This window comes from Ovis canadensis, chromosome 13 (genome assembly GCF_042477335.2).
Source record: "Ovis canadensis isolate MfBH-ARS-UI-01 breed Bighorn chromosome 13, ARS-UI_OviCan_v2, whole genome shotgun sequence".
NCBI classification, from domain to species: Eukaryota; Metazoa; Chordata; class Mammalia; order Artiodactyla; family Bovidae; genus Ovis; species Ovis canadensis.
This window is the reverse complement of record NC_091257.1, coordinates 58,693,396-58,711,881: the sequence shown is the minus strand read 5'-3', so window position 1 is coordinate 58,711,881 and position 18,486 is coordinate 58,693,396. Positions and strand designations below refer to the sequence as shown.

At 40.0% G+C, this 18,486-nt stretch overlaps 1 protein-coding gene and 1 non-coding gene across 2 annotated transcripts; both read right to left on the bottom strand.

The window, feature by feature from the left end:
• Positions 1 to 134: 134 nt before the first annotated feature.
• LOC138416858 (prostaglandin F synthase 1-like) lies at positions 135 to 3,960 on the bottom strand. The gene is made up of 3 exons (XM_069546345.1): positions 3,877 to 3,960; positions 1,168 to 1,335; positions 135 to 329 (listed from the first exon to the last, which is right to left on the bottom strand). The coding sequence occupies exons 1-3, from the start codon at positions 3,958 to 3,960 to the stop codon at positions 135 to 137; spliced, it is 447 nt and encodes a 148-aa protein (XP_069402446.1).
• A 6,368-nt stretch (positions 3,961 to 10,328) lies between these two features.
• On the bottom strand, positions 10,329 to 10,400 carry TRNAW-CCA (transfer RNA tryptophan (anticodon CCA)). The gene has a single exon. It is a non-coding gene; the product is annotated as a tRNA-Trp (tRNA).
• Between the last annotated feature and the right edge of the window lie 8,086 nt (positions 10,401 to 18,486).

Sequence of the window (18,486 nt, the reverse complement as noted above, 5' to 3'; positions counted from 1 at the left end):
AAAATGGACCCATTTCTAAGAATACTGCAACTCAACTTTCCTCAGTGTAGAGTACGTCCTACACTGTACTACGAAAAATACTTAAGTACTATGAAAAATCTTAAGTGTTATGAAAAAAAGTACTATGAAAAATCTTAAACCAACCATCCATGGAAGCTGATAGACATTGTGACATATGAAATAAGGTAGAGGTGATAACACAAATTGCCGACCTTCAGAGGCACTGGAGTATGAATAAGATAGAGATCAACATAGTCCAGTTGAAGGTTTTTCAGTGACTTTTCCAAGGCTGATTGGACCAACTCTGGTTGAAGGCATGTGGACCAAAGCTGCAGAGATTAAATAATAGAAGTTATGTTAAATGAAGGCAGTAGGTCATTTTGTTTGTCTTGTTTCATTTAATGATAAAACATTTTTATTGCTTAGAAATGGATGACCACTGGGAAAAATGCTCCTTTTTTTCTTGAGTTCCATTGTTTTATCTAACCCACCCATGCAAACTTTATTATTTGACTGAATTTATTATCAGTACATCATTCATAATAGAATAAAATTAATCAAGATAAATGACATTATAAAATAATTACCGTGCCTATCATCTGAATCGTGTTTAATAGAGCGTAAAAGCACAAACTTAGTCTAATTCAATCAATCAGTCCTCTCAGAATTAATTAGCATTTTGTTTACATAACTGTAGAAAAAAAGTATTTTGAACATATTAACATGAGCAGAACATAATTCAAGGCACTTTGGCTAGATCTTGTGGAATATACAAAATGCCTCTCCTAATGTTCTCTCTTACTCTTAGAGTTGAGAACTGAAATTCAGAATGTGAAGAAATTTGAGAAACCCACCCAGATGATAAGGAAACCTATAATCTATTCACACTTCTGTATGAATCCTTAGACCATACTAAATCCACACTCCTCTGGTCTAGGCTCAGAGAAGGAAAGTGACTTTAAAATTTGAACAGAGCAGTGAAGAAAAAGTTGGTATCACTTTCTATTTTGGGGCAGGGGAGGAGGAAACTACATTTAACATATAAATATGTGTGGAAATAAAGCTGTATCAGTAAACAACATTCACCTAATTACTGATCCTATTACATAATTGTCACCTGCATACAACTAGTTGTGCACATGTGCACATACACAACACACAAATCACCTTTGAAGTGTAGAATATGTCTTCTCTCTTCACAGTGCCATCAGCAATCTTGCTTCGAATGGCATGGCCAACCTGCTCTTCATTTCTGTAAGCATGAGCACAGTCAATGTGGTGGAACCCAACCTCTATAGCGAATTTGGTGACCTCCAGAGCTTCACTCTTAGGAACCTATATAGGCAACAAAGGTAGGAATTGAACATCCCCATGATTAACAAGTTGCTGAGCCACAAGTTTGATCTTTCCAATAATCAACTTTTCTTTGTGCTTTTGGTTCATTCAGTATGTGTGGTGATGAACCCATGACAGTTTTCCTGAACTTTCCTGGTCAGTGATTAAATGGACTACCAGGAACCCTTCAATCCCAGGCAATCAGTGGTTGATCACAGGTATCCAATGACCCCAAGAAAAATTCCAGATTCAGTGATTTTCTGGAAAAAATTGTAAGACTTAGCATAAAGTTATAGTCATGGATACAATTTATACTGTGAGATGCTTGAAGCAAAATCCACAAAGGTATAAAGTAGCTGGTAAAAGCATCAAGAAAGGAGTATGTTAAGGCTGTATGTTGTCACCCTGCTTATGTAACATATGCAAAGTATATCATACAAAATGCTGGCCTGCATGAAGCACAAGGTGGAATCAAGATTGCTGGGGAGAAATATCAATAACCTCAGATATGCAGATGACACCACCCTTAGGGCAGAAAATGAAGAGGAACTAAAGAACCTCTTGATGAAAGTGAAAGAGAAGAGTGAAAAAGCTGGCTTAAAACTCAACATTCAAAAAGTTAAGATCATGGCATCCGATCCCATCACTGCATGGCAAATAGATGGAGAAACAATGGAAACAGTCAGAGATTTTATTTTCTTGGGCTCCAAAATCGCTACAGATGGTGACTGCAGCCATGAAATTTTTTTTTTAAAAAAAAGCTTGCTTCTTGGAAGAAAAGCTATGACCAATGTACATAGCATATTAAAAAGCAGAGACATTACTTTGCCAGCAAAGTTCTGTCTAATCAAAGCCCTGGTTTTTCCAGTAGTCATGTATGAATGTGAGAATTGGACTATAAAGAAAGCTGAGTGCAGAAGAATTGATGCTTTTGAACTGTGATGTTGGAGAAGAGTCCTGAGTCTCTCGGACAGCAAGGAGATCAAACCAGCCCATCCTAAAGAAAATCAGTCCTGAATATTCATTGGAAGGACTGATGTTGAAGCTCAAACTCCAATACTTTGGCCATCTGATGTGAAGAATAGACTCATTGGAAAAGACCCTGATGGTGGGAAAGATTGAAGGTAGAAGGAGAAGGGGACAACAGGGGATAAGAAAGTTGGATGGGATCACTGGCTTGATGGACATGAGTTTGAGTAAGCTCCAGGAGTTGGTGTTGGACAGGGAAGCCAGGTGTGCTGCAGTCCATGGGTTCACAAAGAGTTGGACATGACTGAGCAACTGAACTGAGCTGAAAAGCATCAAGAAACCAGGTGAAAGCTTCTGGGACCTCTGTCTACCAGTGAAGCCACATAGAATACATCAAATAAAATCTGCATCTATTCAAGTGGTACAAACTGATGTTTTCATATAAGCATCCATTGTTAATGATTGACACAATCAAGCTGATAACAGATCTGTCGCCTCACGTGGATAACTTTTGGCTGTGGGGAGAATCCTTAATATCCAGTCTCTTAGCAAATCGACTTCCCTTTCACTTTTCACTTTCATGCATTGGAGAAGGAAATGGCAACCCACTCCAGTGTTCTTGCCTGGAGAATCCCAGGAACGGGGGAGCCTGGTGGGCTGCCCTCTATGGGGTCGCACAGAGTCGGACACAACTGAAGCAACTTAGTAGTAGTAGTAGTAGCAAATCTCATGAATACAGTCCATTTTTTAAACTATAGTTACCATGCTCTACATTACATCTCACAGCTTATCTTATAACTGAAAGTCTGTATCCTTGACCATTATCTGGCCATTTTCCCCAGCATGTACTCAGTTTCTGGTCACCATTCCTCTACACTCTGCTTCTGAGTTTCACTGTTTTAGATTCCACCAACAAAGAGATCAGGCAGTATTTGTCTTCCTACTTCTGGCTTATTTCACTTAGTTTAATATTCTCCAGGTTCCTCCCTGTTGTTGCAAATGGCAAAAGGCTAACTTCTTTAATAAAGGCTGAATAATATTCCATTTGTTTTTTTTTTAATTTAAATTTACTTATTTTAATTGGAGGCTAATTACTTTACAATATTCCATTTGTTTTAATGTGATTTAGAATCTTCCCTTTTTCAGGGAGGTAGATCCTTGGTCTCTACCTCAAATACTTCTCTGGGTCATGTGTTTTTGGAAGAAGGAAAGGGTTCTGGAATTAATGAAACATACCGAGAAACCCCTCCATTACAATGTCCCTCAAAGCAAAGCAGCTGACAGTCAACGTTCTTGACAGCTGAGTCTCACCTCTTCTGCCAAGCTGGGAAAGAGATGGAAATTGCAGAGGAACCCAGAGTAATCTGCAGGTAAGCACAGCCTCAGACCCTGATGCAGAGTGGAGACTGGATGCTCTCTCCCCTTTTACAGGGCACAGTTCTAGCCTGGTTAGTGGAACCATGTGATCCTCCCAGAGTCACACAGGAACTCAGTGCTTGACAACCTAAGTCCCCTTCCTCTCATATTATATCCACTACTATTTATATCTCAACCCCAAACTACTATTCTTACCTCCTCAGGTGCATAGGTTCCAAATCCCAGGATAGGGATGAAGTGGCCATCATTAAGCTTCACCCTCTGGCATTGGGTTTCCATTGCCTGTTGCTCCTCTGAGTAAGCAGACTGACTTTTTTTCTTCTGCCTTCACAGGTTATATATAATAGGAAGGTAACGCCCCAGCTGCACTGTCCAATGTTAGCAGATGCATTGTAGGAGGAGCCTGATTAAATTATTTCCCATGGAGTCAGAGAGAATTAAAGCCAGTTAACTTGCTTGGTTTTTTTAATCAGTATCATCTTAAGATACATTTTGATGAGGTTGGCTGAACAAGTATTAACTGTATGTTAGACTAGAAACTTCCACATAGTTATCTTTTTTCATTTTTCTAATTATGAAGCTGAATCTTACAGTACAAATACATTCATACAGAGAATCACACAGTTTAAAGGAGTGATTAATAAGCATTTTAAAAAAATCTTCAGTTCGGTTGCTCAGTCGTGTCCAGCTCTTTGCAACCCCATGAATCGCAGCACGCCAGGCCTCCCTATCCATCACTAACTCCCGGAGTTCACTCAGACTCATACCCCTTCATAAAGAATGAAAACTTCAAATGAAAATAAAGTTGCCTTTAATTTTTACCACCAGCAAAATTATTTTGCTTTACAGACCTGATGGTGGTGAAATCCTGAAAAGGACACCAAAGCCACACATTCTGGCTGGTTTTTGGTTACCATATGCAGTGTGAAAACTGACTCTTAGAGGGTTTATACCTTGAACTTAGTTATATAACTTTTAGAAAGCTATCATAATGTAAATTATACATATATTACATACTTTGCTATTTTGCTCAGCCTTATCGGTGAAAGAAAAACTTGTAAGCAAGTTAAATTGTAACAACTTTGGGATAAGTAAGGGAAATTGTGAGGCACTGATATAGTGAAATGTTGTGAAACCAAATAAAATTTAACAGAGTTACGTGAGCAAAATGGTGGGCTAGGATGTATTGAATTCTCCCTTAGAAACATGAGAGAACAATCAGAACCCAGATGAAAAATGTCATATGAGCTCTAGAAAACAGTCAAACAAAATCTATGGCAACAAAGTGAACACACAATCATGAAAAATCCAGAACAGGATGCAAGGACATTTTGTGGTGTTTTTACTCTCCTTACCCTTCTCCTGCCTGGGGCAGTGCAGTCTTGATCTGCAAAGAGCGGTGGCTCAGCTCCCTCAAACCAGAGTGATCACAGAAAACCTTAATGCAATGTTCCAACCTACTTGGGGACAGCCTGAAGATGAATGTCTGCTTTTCCTAAACAAACTTAAACTGAAGAGCAGCTGGAGTGTCTCATTATAGCTGCAGGGGGACTATACATATGTGGGACCAGGGACAAAGGATTAAGGGTGGAGACCTAGACTAGACTATGTAAAACCCTGAGTAGAACTGGCATGTGGATTTGGGGGACATAGGGCAATCAAAAACAGCCATATATTCATGGGAATAAAACAGTCACCCATGTACCAGGCAAGATGTTGATGCAGAAATAAACTGAGCAGCCCTTAGCTTTCTTTTGGACTGATCCCAGGACAAGGAGCATGCCAAATTAACTAGTGAAGGCCAGTCATGATGTGGAGGAAATCAACCAAGAGTGAGTAGTTGCCTGTTGTTTCAAGTACCCGATGAATGCATACACACCCAGGAATACATACACACACACACTTACACAGGAACGCACACACACACACACACACACATGACAGAAAGAAAAGAAGGAAGGAAGGAGAAAGAAAGAAAAAAAGAAAAAGGAAACCATGGTCCAGGAAAGGAAGAAAATAAGTCGGCACCGACTCTTCCTGAACAGTCACCGGAGCCACACTTAGTGAACAGTGAGTGTCACACACTGTCCTGGGAGGAGCTCCAGATGGGCAAGAGGATGCTGAGCTCAGCTCCCCCAGAAGCACATCAGGGTCCCATCTCCTGAAAACACACGACACTAGCAGGAAGCCTTGTCCACACCAAGGCTGTAAAGAACTGTCCACACGGAGCTGGGTGGGAAGGGAAGAGAAGGGATCAGGACTGAGTCTCTGGGAGGGCCCCAGACGAGGAGCGGGGACAGGGGCTCGGAGGTCCTCCCTGGAGAGACCCGTGGACACCATGCACTGAGCACCACAGCCCTGGGACAACCCCATGAGGTCACAGCCCCATAGCTGCTGTGAACCCAGGGGGACCCGCAGGAGATCTGCAAGAGCCTCAACTCCAAACCCTAGATGGCCAAAGATTAGTTCAAGGATTATTTCAAGGCATAAATCCAAACACTATAGAAAACATTCTGAGTTTAGGAGAGAAGAGGTGGTATTCAAGATAAACTCAAGTAAAGTGATTAAATATAAAAAATCCCAATGTTGTATCAACAGGAAGGTATAACCAAGAATAATATGGAAATAGGCAACAAAAATGACTAAGGGATACCATGCAATGTCTGTCAGTTGAGCAAAGACAATGTGTGGTAAAGTGTTGGCAGCTTTATCACAAATATGATTTGAAAGATTCTTTTTTCCATCCCATGGTTTGTCTTTCCCCTCTCTGGTAATTTGTTTCAGTGCAAAATAGTTTTGAATTTGGATAAAGACTAATAATAATTTTTTCTTTTACTGCCTGTACTTTTGGTGTCAAATCCCCCAAATTGTGAGCATATCCAATGATGAGAAACTTTTTCCAGAGGTTTTCTTCTGCGAGTTTCATATTTATATTTTGTGTGTCTAGATCTCAGAAGCATTTGGAGTTGTTTTTTCTATAAGGTCAACTCTCAACTTCTTTTTACATGTGGATATCTAGCTTTCCCACCACTGATAGTTGAAAACACTGTCCTTTATAACTGTATCTATCTATTTAAAACAGATGTCATTTAAGTTCATGCACACTCTGAAAGATCTGCGTTTCCCTTGTAGCTCAGTTGGTAAAAAATCTGCCTGCAGTGCAGGAGACCTGGGTTTGATCCCTGGATCAGGAAGATCCCCTGGAGAAGGAAATGGCAACCCACTCCAGTATCCTTGTCTGGAAAATGTCATGGACGGAGAAGCCTGGTGGGCTGCAGTCCATGGGGTCGCAAAGAGTCGGCCACGACTGAGCGACTAACACACACACACTGAAAGATCTACATCACTTCCAAGTGTTTTGTGTTTTGGATGTCATGCTTTATATCTTCAAGTCTATCTCTTAACTGTTTACTATAGTTTTTACTAGTTTATTTCAGTGGTACATGCACTTCCTTTGCTATACATTTGCTTTTGCTATGGGTTTTTTTCCTTTTCTGTATTTCCTTATTTTCTATAAGAAATAGCCTTTTATTTTCAAAGAAAAAAACAGGCTTCCATGGTGGCTCAGATGGTAAAGAATCTGCCTGCAATGAAGGAGGCCCAGGTTTGATACCTGAGTTGGGAAAATCCCCTGGAAAAGCAAATGGCAACCCACTCCAGTATTCTTGCCTGGGAAATCCCATGGGCAGAGGAGCCTAGCGGGCTACAGTCCATGGGGTGGGTTGCGAAGAGTCGGGCATGACTGAGAGACCGACACTTACCATTTACTGTAGGATCAGTTTAGTGAGGATCTCAGCTGTGCTTCTCTAGGAAACTATTTATCTCTTCTTCAGTTCTGCATGACAGTATTACTGGGTAGAAGGTCCTTGGTTGTAGATATTTTTATCCTTTCAGTATTTTAAATATATTATATAACTCCATTCTGGCCTATAATATTTCAGCTGCAAATCAATTGAGAGCCTTGTGGGATTCCTTTATATGAGACTCTGTTTTTCTCTTGCTCCCTTTGAAATTTTCTCTTTAATATTTGACAGTTTTAAGTCTTGGTGTGGGTCTCCTTGGTTTCATTTGTTTGGGACTCTCTGTACTTCTGGCACCTGAATGTCTTTTCCTTTCTTTAGGTTTGGGAAATTCTCTGTCATAATTTCATCAAATGCATTTTTCTGTGCCTTTCTCTCACTCGCCTCCTGGGACTACTACTCTGTGAATGTTACTAGAGTTGATGTTGTCCCAGGAGACCACGCTTATGAAAAACTGATTTTTCTTTTTACTGTTCTGATTGAGTGATTTCCATTATTCTGTCTTCTAGCTTGCTTATGCATTATTCTGTATTGGCTAACCTGTTGTTAACTCCTTCTAATGTACTTTTTATTTCATCTATTGTGTTATTCAGCTCTCATTGAGTCTTTTTTTTTATATTTTCTAGCTCTTTGTTGACGTTCTCACTGTGTTTCTCTGTTCTTTTCAAAAGATATTATTATAACTTAATGTTATATGTGATTCCTATGATAACAACAAAGAAAATAAAATAGAGTATATGGGACATAAATATAAAAGAGATGAGAATCAAAGATGTCACTATGAAAAATCATCTGAACATTAAGGAAAGTGGTAATGGAGGAAATAAGGAACTAAGTCACACCAAAAAATATAAAAAGGCAAAAGTATTTTCCTATCAATTATTATGTTTAATGTAAATAAACTCCAAGTTCAAATAGTATATATTGTCAGAATAGATTTTTTAAAAATATATCAAATTTATGTCATTATAAGTGATTCACTGTAAATCTAAGGACACAAATTCTTTGAAAGAAAAAAGTGACAAAAGACATTCTATGTAAACAGTAACTGAAAGAGAGCTGGTGTGACCACACTCAGTTTAGTTCAGTTGCTCAGTCGTGTCTGACTCTTTGCAGCCCCATGAACTGCAGCATGCCAGGCTTCCCTGTCCACTACCAACTCCCAGAGCTTTCTTAAACTCAAGTCCAGTGAGTCGATGATGCCATCCAATGATGATCTCTTCTTCTGTAGTCCCCTTCTCCACCTGCCTTTAATCTTTCCCAGCATCAGGGTCTTTTCCAGTGAGTCAGTTCTTCGCATCAGGTGGCCAAAGTATTGAAGTTTCAGCTTCAGCATCAGTCCTTCCAGTGAATAAGGACTGTTTAGGATGGTCTGGTTGTATCTCCTTGCAGTCCAAGGGACTCTCAAGACTCTTCTCCAACATCACAGCTCAAAAGCATCAATTCTTTGGCCCTCAGCTTTCTTTATATTCCAACTCTCACATCTATACATGATTATTGGAAAAATCAGAGCTTTGATTAGATGGACCTTTGTTGACAAAGTAATGTCTCTACTTTTTAATATGCTACTTAGGTTGACCATAGCTTTTCTTCTAAGGAGTAAGTGTCTTAATTTCATGGCTGCAGTCACCATCTGCAGTGGTTTGGGAGCCCGAGAAAATAAAGTCTCTCACTGTTTCCATTCTTTCCTTATCTATTTGCCGTGAAGTGATGGGACCGGATGCCATGATCTTAGCTTTTTGAATGTTGAGTTTTAAGCCAGCTTTTTCACTCTCCTCTTTCACTTTCATCAAGAGGCTCTTTAGGTCTTCTTCACTTTCTGCCATAAGGGTGGTATCATCTGCGTATCTGAGATTATTGATATTTCTCCTGGTAGTCTTGTTTCCAGCTTGTGTTTCATCCAGCCTGGCATTTTGCATGATATACTCTGCATATAAGTCAAATAAGCAGGGTGACAATATACAGCCTTGACATACTCTTTTCCCAATTTGGAACCAGTCCATTGTTCCAGGTCCAGTCCTAACTGTCGTTTCTTGACCTGTATACAGATTTTTCAGGTGGCACCTAAGGTGGTCTTGTATTCCTATCTCTTGAAGAAGTTTCCACAGTTTGTTGTTATCTTCACACTCAAAGGCTTTGGCGTTATCAATAAAGCAGAAGTAGATGTTTCTCTGGAATTCTCCTGCTTTTTTGATGAGCAAATTGTATGTTGGCAATTTGATCTCTGGTTCCTCTGCCTTTTCTAAATCCAGCTTGAAGATCTGGAAGTTCATGTTTCACATACTATTGAAGCTTGGCTTGGAGAATTCTGAGCATTACTTTGCTAGCATATGAGATGAGTGCACTTGTGTGGTAATTTGAACATTCTTTGGCATTGCCCTTCTTTGAGATTGGAATGAAAACTGACCTTTTCCAGTCCTGTGGCCACTGCTGAGTTTTCCAAATTTGCTGGAGTATTGAGTGAAGCACTTTAACAACATTATCTTTTAGGATTTGAAATACCTCAAGTGGAATTCCATCACCTCCACTAGCTTTGTTCATAGTGATGCTTCCTAAGGCCTACTTGACTTCTTATTCCAGGTTGTCTGGTTCTAGGTGAGGGAGGATACCATCATGATTATCTGGGCCATGAAGATCTTTCTTTGTATAATTCTTCTGTGTATAACAGACAACATTTAAAGGTTTTAAAATAAAATTTGTGACAAGACAAAGAAAATGAAGTGAAGTTGCTCAGTCGTGTCCGACTCTTTGCGTCCCCATGGACTGTAGCCTATCAGGCTTCTCCATCCATGGGATTCTCCAGGAAAGAATACTGGAGTGGGTTACCATTTCCTTCTCCAGGGGATATTCCCCACCCAGGGATTGAACCTGGGTCTCCTGCATTGGAGGCAGACACTTTAACCACTGAGCCACCAGGGAAGACAAGACAAAGAAGGATATTCTATACTGATAAATGGTCAATCCACCAAGAATATAGAGAAATCACAAACATAGATGGGCCAAACATCAGAGTTCCAAAATATATGAAGCCAAGATAGATAGAATTGAAGGGGAAAATAGACAGCACTATAGCACTAGTTGGAGACATTAATATCTACTTTCAATAACCAATAAAACAACTAGACGGAAGACCAATGAGGAAATAGAAAGAGATGCTATGAACAACAGTATGCCAACACACTGAATAATCTAGTTGAAATGGAAAATTTCTAGAGACACACAGTCTATGAAGACAAAATCCTGAAGGAACAGAAAGCCTGAGTAGACTTACTCCTACTTATTCAAGCAGATTGAATCAGTAATTAGGAGACTCTCAAGAAAGAGAAGCCCAGGGACAGATGATCACACTAGTAAATTCTGCTGAGCATTTATAGCAGAATTAACAGCAATCATTCTTAAATTCTCCAAAAATTATTGAAGAGGAAGAAATACTTTCCAACACATTCTATCAGGCCAGCATTAGCCAGAGACCAATCGCAGACAAAGATACTACAGAAAAATCAATTACAAACATGTTTCAGATGATGATTGCTATAAAAATTCTCAATAAAATACTCAAAAATTGAATTCAGGAGCATACTAAAAATTATACATTATGACCAAATGAGACTCTTACCTGGGCAACAACTGTGTACATACTTATTTTAGTAAAAGCAATACACCATATTAACAAAAAGAAGGGGGAAAATCGCATGATAATAACAAGTGATGTGGAAAAAAGACCGTGATACAACTCAATATCCTTTTATAATAAAAAATTCAATAAACCAGAAATAGAAAGATGCTTTCTCAACATAATGAAGCCTATACATGAAAAACCACAACATTAGATTCAGTGATAAAAGACTGAAAGCATTTTTGGTTAAGATCAATTATATAAAAGTTTTACCAATTTTTACCACTCATGGTAAACATGCAATCATCAGTTTCAGCTACAGTAATAAAAAAAATATGCATTCAAAAGTAGGAAAATTATCTCTGTTCTGAGATGACATGATCATGTATGTAGAAAACCATAAAGATAAAACAAAAAACTGTTACAGCTAATAAATAATTTTAGCAGAGGTGTAGGATGCAATATCAAAACAGAAAAGTCAGTTACATTTCTATACACTAAGAATGAACAATCTGAAAAGAAAAACTTTGAAGCAATTCCACTGGAAAAAAAAACGTGAAAAAATAATGCATTTGGAAATAACCAAGAAGGCAAAAAAAAAAAAAAGAAAAAAGAAAAAAGAATGATTAGTAATACGAAATTTGTTTGAAGGAAGTAAAGACAGCAACTATGTTTCATGAATGAAAGAGTTAATATTAAGATGAGAAAACTAATCAAAGTTATCTATACGTTCGATTGAACTTTATATATGCCAACATTATTTGGGGGAATGGGAAGCAGAAAAACTAACACTAAAATGCATCTGGAATTACAAAGGAGACTGAATAGACAAAACAATTTTGAAAAGGAAGAAATTAATCTTGGAAAGAAGAAAGTAAAGAAAAAACAGAGAACAGAATTTGGTTTCTCACAATTTGAGCTTTTATAATTAACTACAAAGCTACTATAACCAAAACTGTGGGTAATGGCATAAAGACAGATATAAAGACTAATGAAATAGAACTCATACAGAAATAAAAACAAACATAATATATGATAATCGACAAGGTTGCAAAGACCGTTTATGGGGAAAAAGTCAGTCTTTTTAACAAACAGTGCTGAATAAACTTCATCTCTATATTCAAAATAAAGAAGTTACCCATTAAGTTATATCACACACAAAACCACACACACACGCACATATACACACCAAAATGCATCAAAGACCTAAGCATACACGACACTAATATGAAACTCCTGGGAGAAAAACTAGAGGGAAGGCCACAGGATACTAGATTTGATGTTTCATAATAAGCACAGGCAGAAAAATAGATAAATAAATTTTGTCAAAATTCAGAATGTTTTTGTATCAAAGAAATTATCAAGAGACCTAAAAGACAATCCACAGAAAGGGGAAAAAATTCTTTGCAAATTGTATTTCCGATAAAGCTGAATAGCATGGAACTTCCTGGAAACACCCTAAAAACCTTATTTCAAATTGCTTGATTCACCAAGGTCTGTTGGTGATCTTTACTATTTAATCCTTAATATGTCCATAATTAAACTTTTGATTATCCCTGCCTAGTGATGCAAAATGTAAAGTGTTTTTATTTCCTCACTCTTTCTGAGTTTGTCTTGGCTACCGCCATTTCTCTTCCCTACTGAATTCAAATCATTTTCTAAGAGCATTTGGATTTACACCTTAAACTAGTCCTGCTGTTGCTGCTGCTGCTAAGTCGCTTCAGTCGTGTCCGACTCTGTACAACCCCATAGACGGCAGCCCACCAGGCTCTGCCGTTCCTGAGATTCTCCAAGCAAGAACACTGGAGTGGGTTGCCATTTCCTTCTCCAATGCATGAAAGTGAAAAGTGAAAGTGAAGTCGCTCAGTCGTGCCCGACTCTTAGCGACCCCATGGACTGCAGCCTACCAGGCTCCTCCGTCTATGGAATTTTTCAGGCAAGAGTACTGGAGTGGGGTGCCATTGCCTTCTTCTGAACTAGTCCTAGTGTTTCCCAACCAGCAGACAAGGCTTCCCTGGTGGCTCAGACGGTAAAGCGTATGCCTGCAATGTGGGAGATCCGGGTTCGATCCCTGGGTTGGGAAGATCCTCTGGAGAAGGAGATGGCAACCCACTCCAGTACCCTTGCCTGGAAAATCCCATGGATGGAGGAGCCTGGTATGCTACAGTCCATGGGGTGGCAAAGAGTCGGACACAACTGAGCAACTTCACTCCCTCACTCAGACATGGACATGGTAGAAACTGTTGCTGTCTGTGTGAGCAGCCAACACACAGGAAAGGAAACACGTTTTTCCACAAATATAGCACCAAGCACTCTTGTGTGTTCTCTCCACACCCTCCAATACCAACTTCTGTTTCTCTTTGTCTTCAGTTTTCTACACAGTGCATCCCAAACCATAGTAACTGTGGGGACAAGATGATGGTAAGCTCCAGGTGATGATGGCCCTGGTGTTTGATCACCTGGGCTTTGGTTACGGTTCCTGCTTCTGTTCCCTCCCCTTCGTGTCTCAGAACCACCACCTGTTCTTCTTCATCTTTATATTCTTACACCTACCGGATCTCAGAGTTTGAGGGAACTTGAAGGCCAGTAACAATCAGAGGATAAGTGTGATCAGATCACAATAGGAATAAAGTGCTACATCAATAAACATAATCTTTTTATAGAAGGAGTTGATAATAATGTATAAGAAATGCTCAGATTCTCAAACAAGCGTTCAAGGAGCTCTTTTTAGGTAACATGTATTTCAATATCTGCTGAGTGTTCATCCAATCCATCTTCAGTAAAAACACAGTCTTCATGTCCTGAAGTAAGTACATCTATTGTTCTTGATCTGGTAACTAGAAAAGTCTTCTCACTATAGTGTTCATGACTTCCATCCACAAATTCAGATGAGTGGGAAGGAAGCACAGTTTTTCATTTCAAACATGCTCTTTCATGGAAAGGGTAGCTGAAGAACATACTCTATTCTAGATACAGAACCAAGACTTGGGAATATCCCCATCGTCAGGGACTTAGCTCCACAGAAATACCCACTGTTGCAAGTCCTTTGTGCATTCAAGTCCAGCTGCCTGAATGGTGGTCAGCTCAGCTCCAGGGAAAAAGAGAGTTACTGCTTTGAGATCTCAGCATCTAATTATTGATATAAAAGAGAAACAAGTGAAAAAGTTTTAACATAATGGCCTATACGAGTATGTGAATGGAGGACAGCTTGGGACCATGCTGGGAGAAAAGACCTCCACTTCAGAAGACCCTTTTCTTATTCTCCAGACCACAAAGAGTCTCTCTTAGACAGTACCTGGAAGGTTTCACATGAATTTTGTCATTCACAGCAGAAACAGGTATCAAGGACTATTGTTCTAATATAAGATATTCAAGTCATTTATCTTATTATTTGTTCACAAACTCTTGAAGTTGCTTTCAATAAAGACTGTGGTCTTCATCTCTAAAACATCTTTAGTTCCCCCTTTCAGGGAAGAACCCTGACCTTGTGGATGCATGACACGTCCAATGTACACAACAGATCTGGTATATCAGTGGAAGAGAGCTCATTCATTCCTCACCATCCAGCAAACCCCAGATTTACTGTCACATGTATGTAAGGATAAAAAGGTATGGCATTTTCTGTACCTCAGCATTTATTTGCCACAGAAACTGTATGTCCTGCAGAAAATAAAGTAAAAAAGAGTCTGATCTCCTGGTTTTCAGAAATTAATTAAAACAATAACTGCTGTCCCTTTCCAAAGCATGGAAAACTGCCCATGGCTGAGGTCTGCAAAGGAGTAGAGGTAAAAATAAAAATGATCTTAATCATAGACATACTCGAGGTGAAATGCCATGCTGATGGAGTGACAGCATCAGTTATATTCCTCAACATCCTGGTGCGTATATGTTAACCAATGTTATATTCTCTTTCTGTACTGACCCCTTCAACACTCTGTAATGCTCTTCTGTGCCCTTTGTTATAGACTGTATTTTAGAGTTTATTTTGTCTTATATGAGTATTGCCACCCCCTACTGTCTCGTCATTTTCATTTTTGTGAAATGTCTTTTTCACCCCTTTGCTGACAGTCTCTGTGTCTAAAGACACATAGCTCTGCAGTGAGTCTCTTGTAAGCAGCATATAGATAGATTTGTGTTTTCTTATTATTATTATTATTTAATCAATCAGCCAATCCATCTTTTGACCAGATAGCTTATTCCATTGGCTTTTAAGGTGATTATTAATAGGATTGTACTAATTGCCATTCTGTTACTTGTTTTCTGTTTTCTTTCCCCTAGTTTTGTGCTGTTCTTTTATTCTTCTTTGCCTGGCCTCTTGATGAAGGTAAAAGAGGAGAATGAAAAATCTGGCTTAAAACTCAACATTCAAAAACAGTTTATGGCATCTGATCCCATCAGTTCATGGCAAATGAATGGGCAGAAATGAAAATAGTGACAAAAATCACTTGGATTTTTCTTGGGCTCCAAAATCACTGTGGACAATGACTGTAGCCACAAAATCAAAAGACGCTTGCTTCTTGGAAGAAAATCTATAACAAAACTAGACAGTGGATTAAAAAGCAGAGACAACACTTTGTCAGCAAAGGTCCATCCAGATAGTCAAAGCTATGGTTTTTTCAGTAGTCAAGTACAGATGTGAGAGTTAGACCACAAAGAAGGCTGAGCACTGAAGACTTTATGCTTTCCAACTGTGGTACTGGAGAAGGCTCCTGAGAGTCCCTTGGACTTCAAGGAGATCAAACCAGTCAATCCTAAGTGAAATCAACCCTGAATATTCTTTGGAAGGCCTGATGCTGAAGCTGAAGCTCCAATACTTTGGCCACTTGATGTGAAGAGCCAACTCATTGGAAAAGACCCCGATGCTGGGAAAGAGTGAAGGCAGGAGGAGAAAGGGCCGACAGAGAATGAGATGGTAGGGTGACATCACCGATTCAATGGACTTGAGTTTGAGCAAACTCCAGGAGATGGTGAAGGTTAAGGAAGCCTGGCATGTCCATGGTGTCACAGGGTCAGACGTGACTGAGCAACTGAACAACAGTGACTTGTGGTTTAAAGATTTTCTCTAGTTGTATGCTTGTGTTCCTTTCTCTCTCGTTTTTGTGTATTGATTGTAGATTTTTGACTGGTGATTCCTGTGGGGTCCATATATGTTAAATTCAAGCTGTATGTCCTCATTTTAATTTGATAACTATTTAAGTTCAAACACATTTTAAAGGATTTGCTTTTTTTACTCTTCTCTCACACATTTTGTGTTCTTGATGTCATATTCTTCCTTTCCTATAAACTCTTACTTCTTGGTGGCATCTTTTTTTCCACTTAGAGAAGATCCTTTAACATTTCTTTTCTGATTATTTTATTATTGATAAATTATTTTAGTTTTTGCTTGTTTGAGAAGTTTTTTTAGGTCTCCTTCAATTCTGAATGATAATCTTGTAGGTTATCTTGCATTTTTTTCCTTTTGGTATTTCAGAAAGATCATGGAATAGTCTTCTGCCTACATAGTTTCTGCAGGAAAATCAACCAATAATCTAATGGGCTTTTCCTTGTCTGTGACATGTTGTTTTTCTCTTGCTGCCTTGAGAATTCTCTATCTGTAACATTTGCCATTTTGACTGTGATACATCTTGGTGTGGGCAGCTTTGGTTTTATGTTGTTTGAGACTCTCTGTGATTCCTGCATCTGGATAATTTTTCCCTTCTTTGGGTTCTGGTTATTTGGGGTCAGAATTTCATCAAATGTCTTTTCTGCCCCTTTCTCTCTCTCTTCCTTCTGGGACTCCTAGAATGTGGATATTAGTAAACCTGATGTTGTCCCAGTTGTCCTTTAAACAGTTCTCTTTTTTTTAATTAAAGGATAATTGCTTTACAATGTTGTGTTAGTTTCTGCTGTACAACAAAATCAATCAGCCATGTATACATAAGTCCCCTTCCGTTGGAGCCTCCCTCCCATTAAACTATTCTCTTCTTTAAAATTTGCTTTTCTTTTTGCTGTTTTTATTGCATGATTTCAATAGTGGTATCTTTCAGATTACTTCTGAATTCTGTATCACCTAGCCTGCTATTATTTCTTCCTAGTGTGTTTTTCCCTCTGAGTTATCATATTCTTCAGTTCTGACTGGTTATTGTTTTTAATATTTTCTAGTTATACTTCTTAATACTCTCATTGTATTCATCTATTTTTCCCTTGTGAAGTTAGAATTCTTATTACCAATTCTTTGAAACATGGTACATTATTTTGGTGAGTTATCTGTCTTATTAGCTATTTTTGCAGGACTTTTTTTTTTTCTTATTCTTTAACTTGAAACAAATTTCTCTGTCTTCTCAATTTGCTTAACTTCCTCCAACTGTATGAAATTAGTGAAGAAGTTACCTGTACCAGTCTTGCAGGGGTGTTCTTGCATGGACATGTCCCTGTGCAGTCTGTGTGCTTGGAGGCTTTGGGACAGAGTTGGAGCAGAGTGGGCCAAGGTCATGCCTTCCCCAGGGTACTGGCAGCTGGCAGTATGGTGGGAAGTGGAAAGGGAGGCTAGATCCAGAGCCAAGTGTGAGCAGAGGCTTTTCTTATGCTCTGTGGCTGTCCACACCCTACTGGACCAGGCATGTCCCAAGGCGCTGAAGCAGAAGCCCTAACTGTTGGGCTTAACTTGGTTCCACCTTGTAAGTGTGCACCCCTCTCCCCTACTCTGGCACCTTTGCCCCAGAGGGTGGCAGAGCTGGAGGGAGGCATGCTGGAGCAGCCCCTGGTGCTGGTGGCCGTGCCTGTGGTGCAGCCCTGGCACACCGTCAGAGCCTCAGACCCTGTTCCTCCGGCCCCTCTCTGATGGCCACCCTGCCCTATCCAGACATCCTGCTGGTCTGAGCTGGCTCTGTACACCCCCCAACCCCACTGCCCACTCTGCCCAGCATGGGCAGCCCTTGCCCCAGGGGGAGTGACCTGGATCCAGAGGCAATGAGGGGGCATCTGTGGGCCAGGGGGCACACGGGCTGCCCAGTAAACTGGCTGAGTCCTGGGTAGCATCTGGCTGCCCCCTCAGTCTGTTTTAGGAGCAGGAGCAGGTGCGTGTCTCAGGAGAGGAGTCAGGTTCTCAGGCCTCCTGTGGGTGCCCCTGGGTTCACAGTGGCTGCGGGGCCGTGACCTCCTGGGGTCATCCCAGGGCTGCGGTGCCCAGTGCGTGGTGTGCGCGGGTCTCTCCAGGGAGGACCTCTGAGCCCCTGTTCCTCAGCTCCTGCAGGAGCTAGCTCAGCATCCTGTCCTCTTGCCCCACCTGGAGTTCCTCCCCAGGACAGTCTGTGACACTCACTGTGCGCTAAGTGTGGCTCCTCTGATTGTGCAGAAAGAGCTGGTGCCGGTTTATTTTCTTCCTTTCCTGGACCATGGTTTCCACTCTTT

What these genes read in the sequence shown, in the direction of transcription:
- LOC138416858 (XM_069546345.1), bottom strand. Translation starts at nt 3,960, where the DNA reads ATGGAAACCCAATGCCAGAGGGTGAAGCTTAATGATGGCCACTTCATC. An exon ending in GAACCTATGCACCTGAGGAG is followed by an intron (nt 1,336 to 3,876) that starts GTAAGAATAGTA and finishes TTGCCTATATAG; the next exon opens with GTTCCTAAGAGTGAAGCTCT. An exon ending in ACATATTCTACACTTCAAAG is followed by an intron (nt 330 to 1,167) that starts GTGATTTGTGTG and finishes TAATCTCTGCAG; the next exon opens with CTTTGGTCCACATGCCTTCA.